This window comes from Lagenorhynchus albirostris, chromosome 12, assembly GCF_949774975.1.
Source record: "Lagenorhynchus albirostris chromosome 12, mLagAlb1.1, whole genome shotgun sequence".
NCBI classification, from domain to species: Eukaryota; Metazoa; Chordata; class Mammalia; order Artiodactyla; family Delphinidae; genus Lagenorhynchus; species Lagenorhynchus albirostris.
The window spans coordinates 48548382-48567384 of NC_083106.1; the positions used below are offsets into that span (position 1 = coordinate 48548382).

At 35.5% G+C, this 19003-nt stretch overlaps 2 protein-coding genes across 6 annotated transcripts in view; one reads left to right on the forward strand and one right to left on the reverse strand.

The window, feature by feature from the left end:
• Nucleotides 1-11253, forward strand: part of METTL24 (methyltransferase like 24) — a 120953-nt gene extending 109700 nt beyond the window's left edge. For 2 of the 3 annotated variants that reach the window (XM_060167429.1, XM_060167430.1), the window contains one exon: nucleotides 1855-7027. In XM_060167429.1, coding sequence (XP_060023412.1) covers nucleotides 1855-2169 — 315 coding nt within the window. In that variant the 3' untranslated portion in view covers nucleotides 2170-7027. Of the gene's footprint in view, nucleotides 1-1854; nucleotides 7028-11135 lie in introns of those variants that run through there. The other variant, XR_009543762.1, reaches the window with a different exon arrangement.
• Nucleotides 11254-11519: 266 nt separating this feature from the next.
• CDC40 (cell division cycle 40) overlaps nucleotides 11520-19003 on the reverse strand; it is a 55068-nt gene continuing 47584 nt past the window's right edge. For all 3 annotated transcript variants that reach the window (XM_060167424.1, XM_060167425.1, XM_060167426.1), the window contains 3 exons: nucleotides 17036-17112; nucleotides 14517-14661; nucleotides 11520-13516 (listed from right to left, as the gene is read on the reverse strand). In XM_060167424.1, coding sequence (XP_060023407.1) covers nucleotides 13339-13516; nucleotides 14517-14661; nucleotides 17036-17112 — 400 coding nt within the window. In that variant the 3' untranslated portion in view covers nucleotides 11520-13338. The remainder of the gene's footprint in view (nucleotides 13517-14516; nucleotides 14662-17035; nucleotides 17113-19003) is intronic.

A 19003-nucleotide genomic window follows, 5' to 3' on the forward strand; every position in this document is an offset into this window, starting at 1 on the left:
AGTTGCTTTTGTTTCTTTAAACTTTTCCCTTTGATTTTGGAAGCATTGAACAACAACAACAAAAAATCTGGTTTATGGATATCTAGCCTTTTCTAAGGCCTCCTGATATTCTTGGGGTTGTTACTATCACTCTTTCTCTGGTGGACCAGGAGGTACTATCCAAGGCAAGTGAATGAAAGTCTCTCCTGCAGGGTCTCAGTATGCCGGGCAAAGGCCATTTTCTTGGATCGATTATATCTGAATTCTATGCATCTCCTCCAGTCAACTCTGAAATGACACAAGGAATTTTACCATTCACTGAGAGCCTCACATCTCAGCTGCAAATGAGAAGCTTGTCAAATAGACATGCACTGAGAGAAAGGAGAGGCTGGGGCAGGATTGGCCTTGGTTCTTATTCATCCTTCTGAAAAGTCAAAGATACTTCACTTTCATGGGTAGGATTTTGGCGACTTCAGTTAGCAGCTTCCTGAAGAGCTGTTGAGGGTTTTGCTGTCACCTCTTGGAACTATAGGCTTTGCTCTATTGCAGTGATTCCCTGCATGTTGATTATTCCCGTTTGTGTCTGAATGTGCCAGCCTTCCTCTGTGTGGTCAAATTATCCCCTTTAACTTCTCCCTCCATTTCTTGGCAGCAGAAAAGTCATTTTTACCAAATCCTTGCGTACCGATAGGGCTGTTTTGCTGAGATAATGTATGTGGAAAGTGATTCTTTAAGCTGGAAGGTGCTCTGCTTTCCAGTGTAAAATGGCGATGCTGATAACAATACTTGTACTCACTGACCCTTACTCCCGCTCCAATAGCACCTTATTTTCCAAACCAAAGCCTTTTAGGAACTCTGAGTTACCATTTTTCCTCTTGTGGTTTATGGGAATTCAACATCATGTCGTGGTTAAGAACATGGGCCATGTAGACAGACTCAGTTCAGAGTTCACCACTGTCTCTCAAGCTATGTGACTGAGGATGGATTAATCTCTGAGTCTGGTTTTCTCAGCTTTAAATAGGGATACACCGCTGTAGAATTGTTGAGAGGAGTAAATGAATATTGCGAGGTGAAGCACTTAGCATAGTGCCAGGAGCAAAGTAATTAGCTTTCATTGCTTTCTGGAAGTATTTGGTATTCTGCTATTCTAACGGACTTTGTGCAAAGTCAGCAGAAAGGAGCTGCTTCTCGTAGCTTGATTAATTGCAAAATCTCTCCCATCCTACTCTTCTTCCTATGTTCCATTTCACCTGGAATGTGAACGTGTATTCATTAAATGAACAGAGAATGGTTTTATTAGAAATTTTTTTAGAACACTGTACTGGTATATACTTTTTAAAGCAATCATGGAATAATGTTAATAATTTTCTTTTTCAAGTCCAGAATTCAGATACCTGAGAACTCTTTCCCTGGCTTCCAATCCTGATGAAGTTGGTGGGGGGGTAAGGTTTTTTGAGATGGTTCCTGTAGGCAGTGGCCCTTTGTCAGTCCCTCCCTGCAGGCTACCATTCTGCCAGGACATGGCTGGGTTCCTCTGAGCAGCATATAGGTTGCTGGGGAGAGGCTGTGGACATGGTGCTTTGTGATATACATGCTCCAGCATCTCCTTCTTGGACATCCATTCCCACTGGGCAGAGAGTAAGAAGGTCCATCATGATTTCTGACTGGTATTTCATTATTTGTATATTAACATTTGGTGTGGTGTGAGGTTAGGAATTCATGTCATAAGTGACCATTTGAAAAAGACTTCTAACTCTAAAATTTGAAAAATTCTGCTTTCTTGGAAGGTAGCTACACAGTGATGCTTCTGATATCAGTGGTATTTTTAACAATGTTTATTGACTCTGCTAATCTCATTTCATCATTTTGTTACAGATTGATGTTCTCAAAGCAGATCTGGAAAGCGCAGAATGGAAAGTTTTGGAAAATCTTATTCTGGAAGATGTCCTTGAACAAATTGGACAGCTCATCTTTGAGATCCATCTCCACTGGCCCGGGTTTGAGGTCAGTGGCAGTGACAGCAGTGTTGTGCGGTTCTGGTACAGCCTCCTCAAAGAGTTAGAACTACAGGATTTCAGGCTTTTTCACAGTTACAAAGATTTATCTAAACCTCAGCTATTCCTGAAGAAAGATATTTTCAATGCGAGTAGCTGTTATACTCTGAGTTGGGTGAATACAAGATGGAAATAGGATGCAGGAGCTCATCAACAACTCAAGGAAATATTTGCAGCATGGATCATGTCCATGATTCTAGTTATTCTGGTTTACTTGTCCAGTCTCCCACTAGCCTGTGACTTGCTTGAGGCAGGGATTGTGTTATTGCCTTTGTAGTACACGTAGCCTGGCATCTCGCACATGGTAGGGGAACAGTTAACACTTGCTGAGGGGATGGACACAGGAGTGCCACAGTAGTCAATCTCCATCTGCCCAAACCCCGGCTCTTTGCCTGTCTGCCTCTGACAGAGTGGGGATGCTTGTCCTCTTTCATTTCAGCTTGGAAGATAATCCCACACTTATCTCAGTTTTCCCTAAAATTAATTATGTATCTGTAATCCATGAATTTACCACCATGAAAAAGAAATTATTTCACATTTCTGTTTTTACTGGGTTGATGAGATCCTTAAATGTGTAGCCTGCTGTTTAAAATAGGGCCTTTCATTTGATGTTAACTCACCTTTTCCTAGGATTTTCTTGTTCACTGTGTCAATAACATTCTTTACAGCCTTGTAGATTTCAATTATTCTTCCTCAGTTTTTGTTGAGGCCATGCTGTGACTTTATAAGAACCACTGATTCTGGTTTCTGGGAACTCAGACACACCAAATTCTGTAACTGAGTTTAAAAGACTAGAGAATCAAGTTATTCAACTCAGGATTCTTTTCATGCTCAGCCTTAAATCCCCTCTGTTCCTATGAAACTAAACACAAAGCAGAACTTGGGTGTCTTCAAACCTGATTTCTCAACCTCTGACTTGCCTATGGTGTCAAATCTTTTTTTTTTTTTTATTATCTCCAAGATTAAGTTTTTCCTTGCTGCCAGTTGGCATTCATTGTAAGCCTGTGGCCTGAGGGCCAGAGTCTCTCTCTTTCCCGGGACAGGTACAGTGTGTTTTGGTAATACCAATCCTTTTTTGTATATATTTTTTAATTAAGCAGATAATGCATGTTCTCAGTAGTTCAAACAATCTCTATCATTTCTATTTAGAGGATTAGACATTTCCCCCTACAAATGATTTTCAAAAATCCTATTTCAAATAAATTAATTAAATAGTATAAAAATAAATCAAATTATTATCTTATTATAAATTAAGTACATCTTCTGGTATTTTTTATATCCCAAGAGAGCAGGAATACATACACTGTTCATTTAAGGAATTTTGGGAGAGCATAAAATACTGATTACTACTAGACCTCGATTCCTTCTCCCCATCGTTTTACCTCCTTCCACCCTAGACATGCCCTGGGTTGGCTTTTTGCTTTTTGCAGTGGTTTGAAAATACCATTCCTCAGGTGAGAAACCAAAATACAATAGAGTTATATCATCTTACTAACTTGGGTTCAAAAGGGAATAAGACTTTCTGAATTAGTAGTGATGATTTTTTAAAATATAAATGAGGTTTTTTATATTAAAACTTATAGTACACTAATAAAAGTCATTGAAGTGAGAGGACCAGCTTGAATAACTTTGATTTGAAATAACAGTTTAGTTGCTTTCAATGTCCCTAGGTATTTCAAAAGTACAAAAAGTTTATCAAACTCAAAAGTGGTTTTTACTGTTAGTTTGCATGGTGTAGCCTCCAAAACAAAGTTAACTTCAGTCCTGTTTGGATTATATCACAGATTGTCTTTCATTTTTTAATAAAAATTTTATACACTAAAGTAAACACAGATCTTTTTATACATTAAAATTTTTAACCCTTCTTATATACCAAGGTATGAAGTATACTAATCCTAAGTATCTAGTGTGACTAGGTTTTAGATGTATTCACACTCATACCAAGATTTTTAACTCATGGGATTGAAGATTAATGGTATTACTGAAAGCCCCCTTTGTACAGGACAGGTTACCATTGATTCTGGATTGGTGGTGCAGAACATTGACTTCATCACACTATATATATCTGAGCAAGAATGGAAGTACTGTTAAGAAAAAAATAAAGACAAACTCAAAATAAATCCCAAACACACCCACCCACACCCACCTACTAGGCAGCCTGTTCAATTGTTATTTGTACTTATTTTATGATATTTTTTCTAAGACTGTCCTTCATTCCCTTCATGGAGAGTTTGAAATTTGTGATGAATATTCTGACTGTTGCTATGGTTTCCCTGCCTCTAGAATTATTATGTTTATTGTGTGGGCCAGGGTTTTTTAACCTCAGCATTATTTCCATTTGGGGCTGGATAATTCTTTGTTGGGGGAGGGAGGGCCATTCTGTGCATTGTAGGATGTTTAGCAGCATCCCTGGCCCTCCCCCTAGGTGCCAGGAGCACCACAAAAACAACACAAACAAAATACAAAAAACAAACATACAAAATCAAGAGCTGCTATTCATTGAGAGCTTACTATGTGCCCAGTACTGTGCATAGATTATTCCTAATTCTCCAAACAGTCCTATAAGGAAGTGTAATTTTCCCAATTATACAGGTAAGGAAACTCTGAGAGGTTAAATACCTTATTCAGATTATTCAAATGGTGAAGTAGGAATCCATATCTCAGACTGCCAGATCCCAAAGCCCATGCAGGGCCCCTCCTCCGTCTGCTTCAATAGCCTTTGACAAACGTAAGGACATATTTTTGCCTCCCGATTAGTAAATGGGAAGAAAAGCCTACAAATTTACTAATACCAGACCTGCAAATCTGTTAGAGTTGGGATCATTTTTATAGCATGCAGGTTTAATTTAAACAGTCTACTTAATTAAAATGTGCCCACCAAATGGAGGCTTACTGAAAAAATATGGGGTCCCAACAGTTTCTCTGTCAATATATTCAGGTTGCCAGGAAAGATCTTGCAAGTCCTGGAAATGACCCTTGGCCCTCATTGGTCCCAATATGCCGCACTTTGCTCCTAGATTTTAGGGAAGGCCCAGTCACTTGGAAGTGTAGTGTAAGTTTCCTTTGTTTCAAACTCGCCTTTGACCTGCAGATATATGAGCTCAGATGTGAATATCTGTGACATACATCTCTTAATTAACTCCTACCAGAGCAGTGCTCATAAATGAATCTGAAGATAGAAATTTAATAATGCTCTTCTCAGATGATTTTAAAAACTGTTCCTTTTTGGATGAAAGACATATGAGGATGTAAGAGATTCAGAGGTCAACCTTTTAGCACAAAAGGTTGTGCTAAATCACGATTTGAGATTAAAGTCAAAGAAAAGCAGTTTTCCCATTCTCCCTTTTCTTAGAGTGATTGTATTTGACACAGTTATAATAGGTTATCATATAAATATTTGTAACTATTTGACATAGTTCAAATGAAGTGAGCCAGGAAGAGATAAACAAACTTATGTTAGAATTGACTGAAGGTCCGCTAGTATTTACATCAGGGTGGAACAAAAGCAAATTCATGAATTTACAGTGTTTAGTCCAAATCAGTTATTCATGTAAGCATTTCTGCTTTGACTATAAGATTTTAGTATATAGTAAATACAGTACAAGATTTGCATTTCCTAAGTGTTACATGTTTGGATTTTGCAAAGCTTGAATTAATACCAGGGAGCCAGCCTCGTTGTCATATTTCTCCAGATGAAAAATGAAGGCCTCATTTAAACAGATTATTCTACTTGACTATACAATGGTAGGTACCTACAAGCTCAGTTACATAATATAATTCTCTTCTTTTGGAGATAAACTTATTTTGCCTTTTAAGCAATAACATAATTCTTTTTTGTACTAGCCAATTGCTGGTTCTTTGTGAATTCAGTGCATTTAATTGTATGCTAAAATATGTTCCTTTTTCTTACATTTAAAGAGGTATTTGAACTTTACTTATCACATGAAATCGTAATCCAAAGATTCAGGATATTCTTAAACTGCTTAAATTTAGAAATTCTATAATTTTATTGTATTTCTGTCCTTAAGAAAAGTAAATCAAGCAAGCTTAATATTGTCACGCTTTATATTTAGCGCTGTATGGAGAAATGCTAGTCCCCAACACTTGTTAAAACTAATTGCTGTGTAAAACTAGCAATTTATATTCTCATATAAAATATTATGTTTTTCTTAGTGATTGGTTTTATGCAATAAGATTGTCTGAAGTAATAAGGGTTTTTTTTTCCTGTTAAGTTTGGATTCTAATCTAGACTATTTTAATATAGAAAGTCAGTATATATAGGACAGATATGCAATCAGTGTGTACCAGGGAGCAGAGTTGGTGAATGACTGTGGTCCTCAGTCCTCCAGAGGTTCTCCTCCACTGCATTGCCTCCCACAAGACCCCCAGACCGCCCCAAGATCAAGCAATTAATGCACAGCACAATAGGCATCCTCCAGGACCCTGCACCATTCCTGTGTTTAGGTTCTATTCTAACTGCTCTATGTCATGCGTTACCGGTCATTGGATATTTTGACATCGCCCCTAGGTGGGTATATATAATAACCAAAAGTCCAAGTGGGTTCCATAACATTATTGAGAAACCACAATTATGTATCAATAAAAATAAGCTATTAGTTATCTGTACAAGAAAGTATTACTTCTCAAGGATTGGTGTCAGATCGAACATCGTTTTCTCAGGGACTCCCATATTGAAGGCCCCCAGCTATGTTTCCTAACAATGTCTTCTATTCTCCCCCGCTTCACACTCCTTTTACTTTAATGGATCTGCTTGTGTAATGGCTTTCCCAGCAGACTGTAAGCTCCATGAGGGTAAACACCATGTCAGTATTCCCAGTGCCTACCATGGAGCCTGCTAGGTCAAAGGTGCTCAATAAATATTGTTGAATATGAATATAAAGAAAGCTATTTCACAAAGGATTTTTCAGTGAAATTATTTCATCATCATTTGTTATTGACTTTTTTTCTGGTATTAAAAATGTCTTTGGAATTTAGATGGACCAATATTTCTCATTTTGGTTAATTTAATTTTAGGCACAATTTGTCCTTTTCTTGACATGGTTGTTTATTGCACTGCTTGCAATAGTCCTCATTCCTGATTAAAGGATGCTAACCTGAAGATCTTTCTTGACCTCAGGGACTTGAGAGCTATATAATAATTGAATCGAATAAATACAATAATAATTAAAGGCTCAAGTATTGGTAGAAGGTACCCTAGGATATAAAACCTCAATCTTCCTTTCTCATTCCTCATTGTCCTTTTTTTTTTTTTTTAACCAATTCCCAGAAAACACACTTTAGAGTCAGTGTATTTGGTCACAACTCACAGTAGCATGGAGAATATTTTTCAGTTTATGAGAGAAAGAAGGTATGATGTAAAGGACAGGGGCTGGTATTTCTACAAAAATGATTAAAATCACATTGTTTTTCTAGGACAAAAAAATTTAAGGTAGTTGTTCAAAGAGTACAAACAAGGTGAGAGAGGGTATTATGTTCTCCAGAATATTTGAAGTCTGACCAAGAAAAGTCCTTTCGGGCAGTTATCATTAGGTCTAACTCTCAAGGAAGAGGCTATGAGAATCTCTTTAGCTATAGGTTCTGTTTTACTAAAAGATGAAATAAATACAGTCTTTAAAACTACCTCAGTGAAAGCAAGCTGGAAGCCACAAAGATTACAACACAAATCTTGACAGTTTTAAAAATACACACTTAAGTGGCAGTATGTAGAAGAGAAAGGATAGCAGGATGAAGGGAGAAAGATTCTGACCCTGCTGCTAACCAGCTGCGTGATACCAAGCAATTCATCACCCTCATCGGCCTGTTTTCTTATCTTAGGTTGGAATATTTGATTTCTAAGGTTTCTTCTAGCTTGAAAATCTCATTATTCTAGCATTTTATAATTAGAGAAGGCTTAGACAGTGGTTAGGTAATTTCTTGATTTGTGTGCTATAAAGTCTTAGGATAAATTCAGGAGAATCCAAATGATATGTTTATTCAGAAGACAAGCCCCAGATAAAAGATGAATCCATTATGATGCCTCTCCAGTCATCGAGTGAAGTGCCCTTAGGTAAAGTACATTTTTAGGATAACACACTTAAATTCACAAGGTTCTAAAAATCAGAATGTTTCAGACTGCACTTGTTTACACTTCAGTGTTTTTAGACTATCCTAACAAAGTGGCAATATCCAAAGATACTAGATTAAGTATTTATGGTGATCCTCTGTATGTATATGTGTGAATATGTATGTATGCATTTATCTATGTATGTATGTCTATGTGTTTATGTACATATATGAATGCCCAAGAAAGAAAAATCTTCAGGCACAGAAAGCCCGGGGGACCCTAGAACCAGAGAGGTAGAGCAGGAATCTACACTGCAGTGGTCCTGGTTCGGTATACTAGTGATGGCCAGTGGCCTAGAGCATTAGAGATAAGGCCTGCTATGTTGGGGGAAAGGATTGGAACTGAGTGAGATACTTGAAGCAGTGGGACCCTTGGAGGGCTACAATCTCGATGGAAGAGGGTTCTAAAAACTACCCCTATCCCCCTTCCTCCGAGCACAAGGAAGTCTACCCTTGCTATAGCTCTGGAGAAAATCAAATTTTCTCATGAGAATTTGAAAACTTCAGCCTGTTTAAAGAGTTGAATCCATAATCACGTGGTTAAGAAATCCATAAGCTGAAAAATTTAGATATAAAACTGGTTCTAGGGGGTGATGTCTCAGGGGTACATGGCAGAAGCAAATGTAAAACCACTCAAAGGGACTCTTCAACTTGGACTACAAAGTATTTCTTCCAAAAAACAAGACCCACGTAAGATGAACTCCTAATAAAAAATTACAACTGACAAGGAAATGGCCCACCATGAGATAGAGTTAACAGACACATTATACACTGGGATTTTCAGTCCAAGAATTTGCGATAACAGAATAACAATCTTAAAGAAAGTATAAATTATTTGATGTGATTAAAGGCATAAAAGACTATATAGAAACCATAAAAAATAAGACATATGAAGAACAGGTAGATATAAAAAAGTACAAATAGACCTACCACAAAGGAAAAATAGTCACTGGAATGAGTTTAATGAATTAAACAGCAGATTAGACACAGCTGAAGAGACTGTAAAAGTGAACTGGAAGATAAACCTGAGGAAACTGTCCAAAATGTAGTACAGAAAAATATGAACATTTATATTGTTTAAATAAGACATCTTATGAGTAGTTTGAACCTTAAAATGTCTTTCAGAAGATGAAGCAGTAAAGCTGGGTATTTGAGCCACTGTGTGTAAAAAGTGGTACTAGAATTGTATGGACAGTATGGTAACCAGCAGCCACATGTTGCTACTGAGCATCTAGCATGTGGCTAGTATGACTGAGGAGATGAATTTTAAATTCTATTTACTTTTAATTAAGTTAAAAACTTATACTTGATTCAATTATTAGAAAACTCTTAGTAGGTCTGCTTGGAACAACTTAGGCGTGTAAATCTACTTTGTGTGAAACAGATAAAATATTTGATGAAAATTTAGTGTCTGCATTGAGATGTGCTGTTAAGCGTAAAATATACACCAGATCTTAGTATGAGAAAAGTAAAATATTAATTTTAAAAATAATTGAATGTTGAAAGAATATTTTGGATCATATATTATTTATACTAATATCCCCTTTTTAATGTGGCCATTAGAAAATTAAAAATTATGTATATGGCTCATGTATTTCTATTAGTGCTATACTAGAACACATACTTAAATACAAAATGTTTGAGATTTGAGTTAGTCCCTCAGATCTCAAAAATGCTGAAGGTTGGAGAGTAGGATGTGGGGAGCTAAAAAATCATCTGAAGACAGTTATTGCAGTTACAGGAAGCTGTAAAAGCAAAGGAGTTATCACTTTGTCACTAAAAATAAAGCCACTCTAAGGACTCTGGCTGCAAGTTGTGACTTAAGTTTCAGATAAAATTTCAGTGTTTAGATTGAGAAAATGGTTTCTACAATTATTAAAGTGACTTTGAACAGGGAAGGTGTACATATAAACATGTAAAATGTATATCATATTCACATACATACATGCATATAAATACATGCACACACATACACACACGTGTATATATTTTTGGTTAGCTACATTTCTCTGAGTTTACACACTCTAAACAGTGTAGTTTCTGAAATACTCAAGATAAACTCAGACTCCGCTAATTCTCATTCTTAGTGTGCATATCATCTGGGGAACTTACTATAGTAAGTGCTGACTTTGAACCAGGGAATGAATATATAGTATTTGTAAAATTGCAGTCTTTTGCTAGTTCATTCACTTTATTTACCCACTGATCAAATAAATATTTGATAACATAAATTTTGAACCAGCTGCTAAGATGGAATCTTCTTTCCTCTGGATCTTCTCTTCTCCTTCTTAGGTCCCTTAGTAATTGCCTTGTTTACACTGTATTTCATCAGTTATTTCATGATCCATTAAGAAAGAATGCCGCCAATTAAACTATGACACATCATTGATTTTAAGACATAGCCCTATTTCAGAGATGTTAAAAATGTGAAAAACCTGCATCTTTGATGAAATATAGCATCAATGTTCCCTAGGTCTCACTTTGAGACCCAAAGTTAATACTGCTGATGGATATTTTGGCCTGGATGGCACTTCACACTTCCCTTCTCCATACCTGAATTCATTATGGTTTCCTCAACCAACCACTACTTTCTTCTGAATTCTGTATCTCAGTAAGTGACACCATCTCCAGGTGGTTCTCAGTCTACACTCTGAGAAACAGTATTCTTCAAGTAGAGTCTCTATAATTGTTGCTAGTGTTGCAATTCTTACAGCTACCATCCAAGGGTTTGCTATTTCATTGTCCATGTTTTCTTCCAGGTAATTAATAAACATGCTGAGGACATGAACCAGCCTCACAATGTATCCTCAAAAATCACTCTATACTGTTCTACTTAGAGAAGTGCCTGTTTGAGGCTACGCCCTGTTCCTTATCTTAAAACGGGCTCCCTATTTAGGACAACATATTCTCAGCCTGTGCTTCAGTATTGAAATATTCATTAAACCTTCACTAAAGCATCACTTTTATTCTAACTTTTAGGAAGGAAATCTGTCCTGGGTGTGACAAAAGGGTTGCGGTGAGGAAAAGGAGCCAGATGGTAACCACTTAATTCCAGTCACAACATAATCTGTAAACTTTCTTATGCTGGAAAAGAACCCCACTCATTTGTATCCTCTAAAATGGATGCAATCATGACTCAGTGGCACCAAGTGGATAAATATGGACTGTGTTAAACTTAATCTATGTGCTCTGAGGACACTGCCCTGTATTTTTGTCATTTATTTAGAATAAACCCATTAATATACTATACTCACCTTTAAAGCATCATTTCTCCCCAGAAAATCAAAATGACCCATTTAAATATGCAAATGGTTTAACGTGGTGTCTCAGAGTTAAGACTTAAAAGGAGACTAAGAACGAAAATTTTGATAACACTTTCTACAAAAGTGCTTTATTTAAAAATACAGTCTTTTAAAAAAAAGCGACAACTTTTATATACAGTTCCTTAGTTTAGAAACAGTTAAAAACACAATAAAGTAAACCCATATTTTGAAATTATGATTTGTAACATACACAATACTGGTGCTGAACAAGATAGTTCAAATGTATGATTAACTTTTTGTCCCATCATATTTCAGTAATTCACATTTGTTAAAACCAGTGGTTGGGACTAAAGAAAAGCTCCTGTCTGAATTTTTTCCTCTCCAGGAAATGGTAGGCACCCTTCCCAGCAGATAAAGAAATAGAAATCACAGCAGCCAGGCAGTGTATTCTTATTTCTTTGAGTGCCTGTGTGTCCAAAAATACATCTCTACCACTTTTATTCTCTTTTTCTATTTTCTTCTTTGAAATTTATTTATATGTGGCTATAGTACCTGGTCATCTATACCAGGTCTTTTTAAATTTAATGTTTAAAAATGGAAGTTCTAAGGGTATGGAGCATGAACTGCTCTTGATAGCACAGGACTCAGAGCTAATAATGATGTTCCTAGGATATCAACACTCGACATGATTCTGGTCTCCAAGTCAGCACTCTGAGCAGCTATGAACCAATCTTTTACAGCATGGTATTGAAATATTTCACACTACATTCAAACATCTAACATAGATTTGTAAAAAAACAGGAGAAATGTCTTGTCAAACTAAAGTGCTCTTGGTTACTATATTTAAGAGGCTATCTTGATTTCACAATCTGAAGTTGAAAAAAATTTTTTTTAACCAATCACAGTCCCTGCTTCTCAAACTGGGAAACCTAGCCATCTTTCTGGAGTGTCAATTTTACCCAAAGATTTGGAAAGAAGTTTAAAATTTTTCTAATCTTAAAAAGTTTTATTGAATATATTCATAAGAAGAATCAGATTAATTTTAATAGATAAAACATACAGCTTCAAAGAAATTACAAGTTGACATTTTGAACTATGTCCTCACATCCAATCTCCTATGAGGAGTATTTCAGTAGTAACAACAGTGAAGAGGTGAGTGACCTAGGAGACCCTGATTTTTGAAAGTGTAGCCAGGTCTTTATTGGACAGTAAATACAAATACAGTTCAAAGTCTTGATTCATCCTCTTGAGTTCCATCTTCAAAAATAATGTAATTCTCTAATTATATACAATCCTGTCTATACTGATCAGGAAGAAAGTCAAGGAAAGAACTCTGGACTGATTTTTATTTTACACTGTTTAATAATTAGAGGAATGCTGCAGTCAGAGAAGATTGCTGGCTTACAACTAAACAGACACAACATATGTAATAAAAAATAGTGGAACTCGTGAATCCGAAAGATTAGAACTTGACCCACTGAAAATAATGGGAACAGTAACTGTGGGTGGTTTTATCCTTCTTTCAGATTCACATTAAATTATACCATCCCTGTTCTTCCCTTTTTGTTGAAGAGGTAATCCACTAGGGATTCCTTCTTAGCTCTAAAGGGATCCTTTCAGTACGTCATGGGAGTAAACCCAAACTGCCTGCCAAAAATAACTACTTGTCAAATATAAAGTTAATGGTCATTCTCTGTATAAATAACATCTATAAAGAACAAAATGAAGTTGCCAATGAAATTATACGAGCCAAATTTACAAAGTTTTTTTCTTTTAAAACAATGGTTCAACTTCATAAGGCCACGTAAGAAAATCATAATCTGTAAATCAAGTTGTCATTTAACACATTTAATAATTAAATATAGTTAAATATGATACTGGATCAAAAATGATCCCAGATAGTATAAGGATTAATCCCATTAATCCCACAATTTAATGAGACCATCCCAACCACAAGTTATGACTTTAGATGTTTCATGAGGATGCCACACTGCACCTATACACACTTTATCATGAGCTTTGAATCTACTGTAGAGTTTTGTGGTCTTCCAGTCCCAGATGTTTAATTTTCCATTTCCATCTCCTGAAATCACATAGCTATAATGAGAAGAAAAATAAATTCAAATTATTCAAACACCTTCAACTGGTAAAGTGGGTGAGGAACAGAGAAATAATTTATCTTTTCACCTTAACGTAAGAAAATCACTGTGATTATATAATACTTAGAATAATAAGGTAGAGTATAAAGCAGTCTATAATTTAAACTTCTATCAGAAAACCTCCCCACTGAGTGACCAATCTAAGAGTGAAAAATTATTTTTAACTTGGAAGATTGGGAGAGCCAGGGGCCACAGTGAATGCGGTATCACAATCACTCTCTAGACAGTCAGAAACAGTGTAAGGGAACCAATTTCATACAGAGCCAGCAAACACATGTAGACCCATTCAACTATAGTGGACTCTACCACCTTCATAATTATTTTTGGCTCCAACAGCTTCTGAATATATACAAGATTCACTCAGAGGTAGGAGTCTAAATCCCAATTACCAGGCTAAACACACAAGTTTATAGGGATTTCTAAATTAGTGATACCCATACATTTTAGCTTAACAATAGGGGAATGAATGCAGAGTTTCACTCTTAGGAAGGCTATAGGCTTCAGAAACCTAGTGTGACCAGAAGATGGATTTGAGGTTTCAGCACAGAAAAGCTGTAGTGAAACTGTTAACTTCAACCCTGCAATACAGGATTAATTCTTCTGGTGCTCATTCAATCACAGCAATATAGAGATTACAGTCCTTCCAGCCTTGCTTAGAAACGCAGAAAGAAAGTAGGACATAGCCTATAAAGACAGGGATTCATTATGTGGTTAAAGGGCACAGAACTAAACAATATAAAGAGACAGACTAAAGAACTTAAAAAAAAGCCAAATGTAGCTGTCTTAATTTGTTCTTGCCTTTTATCTGGCACTTTGACAATCTGAACAATTCTCATACAATTACATATATAAAAGTGATTTGTACAGTGTTATTTGTACAGCAGTAGTTTATATCATTATATATGAATATAGGAATACATGAGAAGGTTTAAACTTACCTCATGTCTGGTGAAAAGTCTACCTGACAAGCATAGCCTGCTACCATATGGCCCTTAAAAATTTTTTTCTTATTTAATCTAAATCTGTTCTGTGCTCCAAAAATTAAGATTTGGTTGTCCATTGATTGGCACGCTAGCCATTTCCCTGTAAATTCAATAAATGAGACATTTTAGAGGAAGACTGAAAATTTTAAAAAGACTTTATTTAAATATGTTCAATCATTAATATTATTTTATTCCCAACTACTTCATAATAGTAGGAAAATTAATTTACCATACCACCTGTAAAGTGTTACAAATTTGTTGCTGGTGAGAGGTATTTATATATAAAGTAATGGATTTTGCTCATACAATCTTATATCATTTAGCACTTTTCCTATAAAAGCTTTTTTGTTTGTTTAAATTAGGATATACAAAAACTCTGAGTTTAGCATTAATAAAACTAAATTTTATGAAATGAAATTAATTTGTAGTAAGTATAAACAATAGAACCATGGAGAGAAAGAGACTTATTTATGTTAATTATGGAAAGAGGAAGGATAAACTCCAGGTGAGAAAACCTAGGATTATTAAATAAAACTGTACAAAGAAAGATATGACTAAAAAAATTCTAGTAACTGTTGTTGTGGGCCACACTTGTTTTTAAAAAATTTTTTTATTGAAGTATAGTTGATTTACAATGTTGTGTTTAATTTCTGTTGTATAGCAAAGTGACTCAGTTATACAGATCTATATTCTTTTTATATTCTTTTCTATTCTGGTTTATCACAGGATATTGAATATAGTTCCCAGTGCTATACAGTAGGACCTTGTTTATCCATTTTGTATATAATAGTTTGCATCTGCTCATCCCAGATTCCCAGTTCCCCCTCCCCCCCCCCCTCCCCCCTCCCCTCCCCCTGCCACCACAAGTCTGTTCTCTGTGTTAAGTCTTTCTGTTTCATAGATATGTTCATTTGTGTTGTATTTTAGATTCCACATATAAGTGAAATCATATGGTGTTTGTCTTTCTCTTTCTGGCTTACTCCACTTAGTATGATAATCTCTAGGTCCATCCATTGTGCTGTAAATGGCATTATTTCATTCTTTTTTATGGCTGAGTAGTATTCCATTGTATATATGTACCACATCATCTTTATCCATTCATCTGTCAGTGGACATTTAGGTTGTTTCCATGTCTTGGCTATTGTAAATAGTGCTGCTATGAACTAAGGTGCATGTATCTTTTCGAATTATAGTTTTCTCTGGTTAAATGCCCAGGAATGGGATTGCTGAATCATATGGCAACTCTATTTTTAGTTTTTTGAGGAACCTCCATACTGTTTTCCTTAGTGGCTACACCAATTTACACAGTATAAGAGGGTTCCCTTTTCTCCACACCCTCTCTAGCATTTATTATTTGTAGACTTTTTAAAGACAGCCATTCTGACTGGTGTGAGGTGGTACCTCATTGTAGTTTTGGTTTGCATTTCTCTAATTAGCAATGATGAGCATCTTTTCATGTGCCTACTGGCCATCTGTATGTCTTCTTTGGATAAATGTCTATTTAGGTCTTCTGCCCATTTTTCAATTTGGGCCACCTTGCTTCTATCTACCCAGGATCCACCAAAGCCACTAGAGTCTTAACTGCAGTATCTTTACATCCTATATATTTGTAAACATGATTAACTAAGGGATGACTCTGACAGTGCTCACAGTCTGACTGGGTAAATGGCCTTGTTCAAGATGGGCACAGTATTTGTAATGGATGGTTTAAAAATACACTATATGAAATTCAGGTGCACAGTGACAAATGTGACTGTATACAATATAGTGATTATCAGAACAGCACCCAGTGAGGTTGCTCTTCTCATAAAAATCATAGGGCATTTGACAAATATCACTGATTTGCCTGTGGCAGATGCCCCGACTAGAAAAGCAAACTCTTTCTTGTCCCCTCTTCCTCGCTCTATACTCACAGTAGCTACTGAGTTCACAATGCTGCCCAAATATCGGATCCTCCACTTTAATATCGTCATGTAGAATTATATCAGTATATCTGTAGTACTTGTACTTAAAAGGCAATGAATTACTAAATAGAAAATGGTATTAGACTTATCTTTTTAATTTTTGCCTGAAAAAATCTTTTACAGTAAATTGCTAAGGTGTTCTCTATGAGGAACCAGAACAAAATTTCCTATTCTCTGAAAGAAAAAGAGCTCACAATAAATCACTGAGCTGTTGAACATGATTCTGTTGGAAGGATAATTACATATAAAAAAACAAATCCTGATTCTCAGATAGAAATCCTTAGATGCTCGGGCAATGTTAGTTGCAAATCATCATTTCTTTTATGTTTACCTTTTAAAAATAACAAGAGAATGGGTGAGGTGACTCACACATGAAAACCAGTGATTATTTCTAATATTGAAAAGATTTCCTTATATAAGTATGGCACTGTGACAGACTTCCCCTAGGAGGGAATGGCCAAGGCTCTTTTGAAAACAGAGCTCATTTAAAAACACTATCTACTAACTTACCATTTGGAGACAAAGTCACTGCAGGCATTGAGTGCATGCTGGGTTCTGCTATATACTTGAAATCCACAGGGATATCCCTAAAAATTAAAAATAGCATATCAGAATAGTAATTTCTAAAAGTACTTTTAGAATAATAATCTCTGAAACAAAAGAGATGCTCTTGAAATTATATATTTAATAAACCTTTCATGAAACTTCCTGGAAGAAGGAAAACCACAAAATGACATTCTATTGATTATTATAAAGCTTTTACTTTACAAATGACTTTCCATGATAATTACAAGTGTCAGTGATTTAGTTTTCTATCTCTATTTGATTTAAACTTTGGCCTTTATGTTTAAAAAAAATCTGTTACTATAAGTTCTTTAATAATGAACTCATCTAAAAATGTACCACGGTAGGCAGAAGCAAGATGTCTGAGCAAGCCTACAGGGAAATATTCTTATTTTACCTGCCAGTCAACCATAACTTGTTACTCTGCAAGCAGGTGAGAGTGCTAAAGAGCTTTCAGCAATGCAAGCAGATAGATGGTAGGCAAAGATGTACAGGGATCTGCAAGCAGGTCGAGCCCATCCAGATGGGTAAGGGATGGGTAAGGTAGATTAAGTGCTTGGTACCTGGACATCTTCTGTTTTTCAGCTTATTTGTAAAGTATTCCAAATGTGTACAGTGTAGGAGAAAAAGCATTAAAATTTTTTTCTTGTGAGTGATACAAAAGATAAAACAAAAACAACAAAAATCCAAAACTGGTCACCTAAATCTAGACCTATCCAAAATTCTAAGTGTCTTTTCATTTTTAATATTCTCCATGATAAAAAAATTCTTTACTAATTCTGAAGGATTTTGGTCCTTCAGAGACCATGAGACATCAGAATTGTTTTTTATAGAGTAATGTGTGGGAAATGTAATCTGATAAATAATACAGACTATAAAGCACCAATTTCAATGTCAAACCATGGTTCAAGTTCAAAGACTTTGATTAATTAGAACAATAATAATAATTTGCCTTTTAAGTAAGCATCTTCTCTAACCATCTCTCTATCAACCCGGAAGAAGAAGCAAATGATTGGAAAAAACTCTATCAGAGTCTTGGTTGGAGGAAAACATTTTCAGGTATAACCTGAAGAACAGTATCATTTATCAAACCTCCAACCCTTTAATACCTCTAAGTTACCAGTGAGAACTGACATTCAGAATGAATGACCCAAATGTATTGAGAAGAGCCTCAACCTTAAAAAGGTTCAACTACTTTTCCCTTCTCATTATTAGTGGCTGATAATTTTATAACATGAATTAAAAAATAAGAGCATTTTCTAAATTAAGTTAATGATAGTTCAGGTTCATATCAATCAATGGTTTACTAAAATTTAAACAGATCCCTTACTTCAAGGACTCTTGGTGCAATGAGCTCTATAACATGAAAAGAATCTGAACACCTGTGAACTTCATAATTGCTAGTAAAAATGCTAGGCATAGTTCTATTTAATAAACATAATACTATATTCTAATTAGAAATTGTAAATCAGTATAATAAGCTAGTAACTTATGTTACAAATAATCTTCAGTCTGGAAATGAGATCATCAAAAAAACAAAACCTAACAAAAACCTATGAAATTTTAAAAACAAAAGACATTTGTGCCAACCACTGTAAAATTTTCTTTTAAAAACATTTTAAGAAAAATAAATGCCTTTGGGAGAAAACATGCCTATAATATCTCATGAATTTAGAATTTAGGCAATTAGGATACCACAGGATGCTCAGTATCTAATTACAATCTCCTGTTCTTCTTTAAAACTGTATAATAGTCTTAGTTTGTATAGTATTGTTTAAGAAAACCAAGGTTCCTTTGGGTGAACCTGGAGGGTAGGTGTTATGCTAAGTGAAATAAGTCAGACAAATACTGCATGGTATCACTTATTTGTGCAGTCTTAAAAAAAAAAAAGTCAAATTCATAAAAATAGAGAGT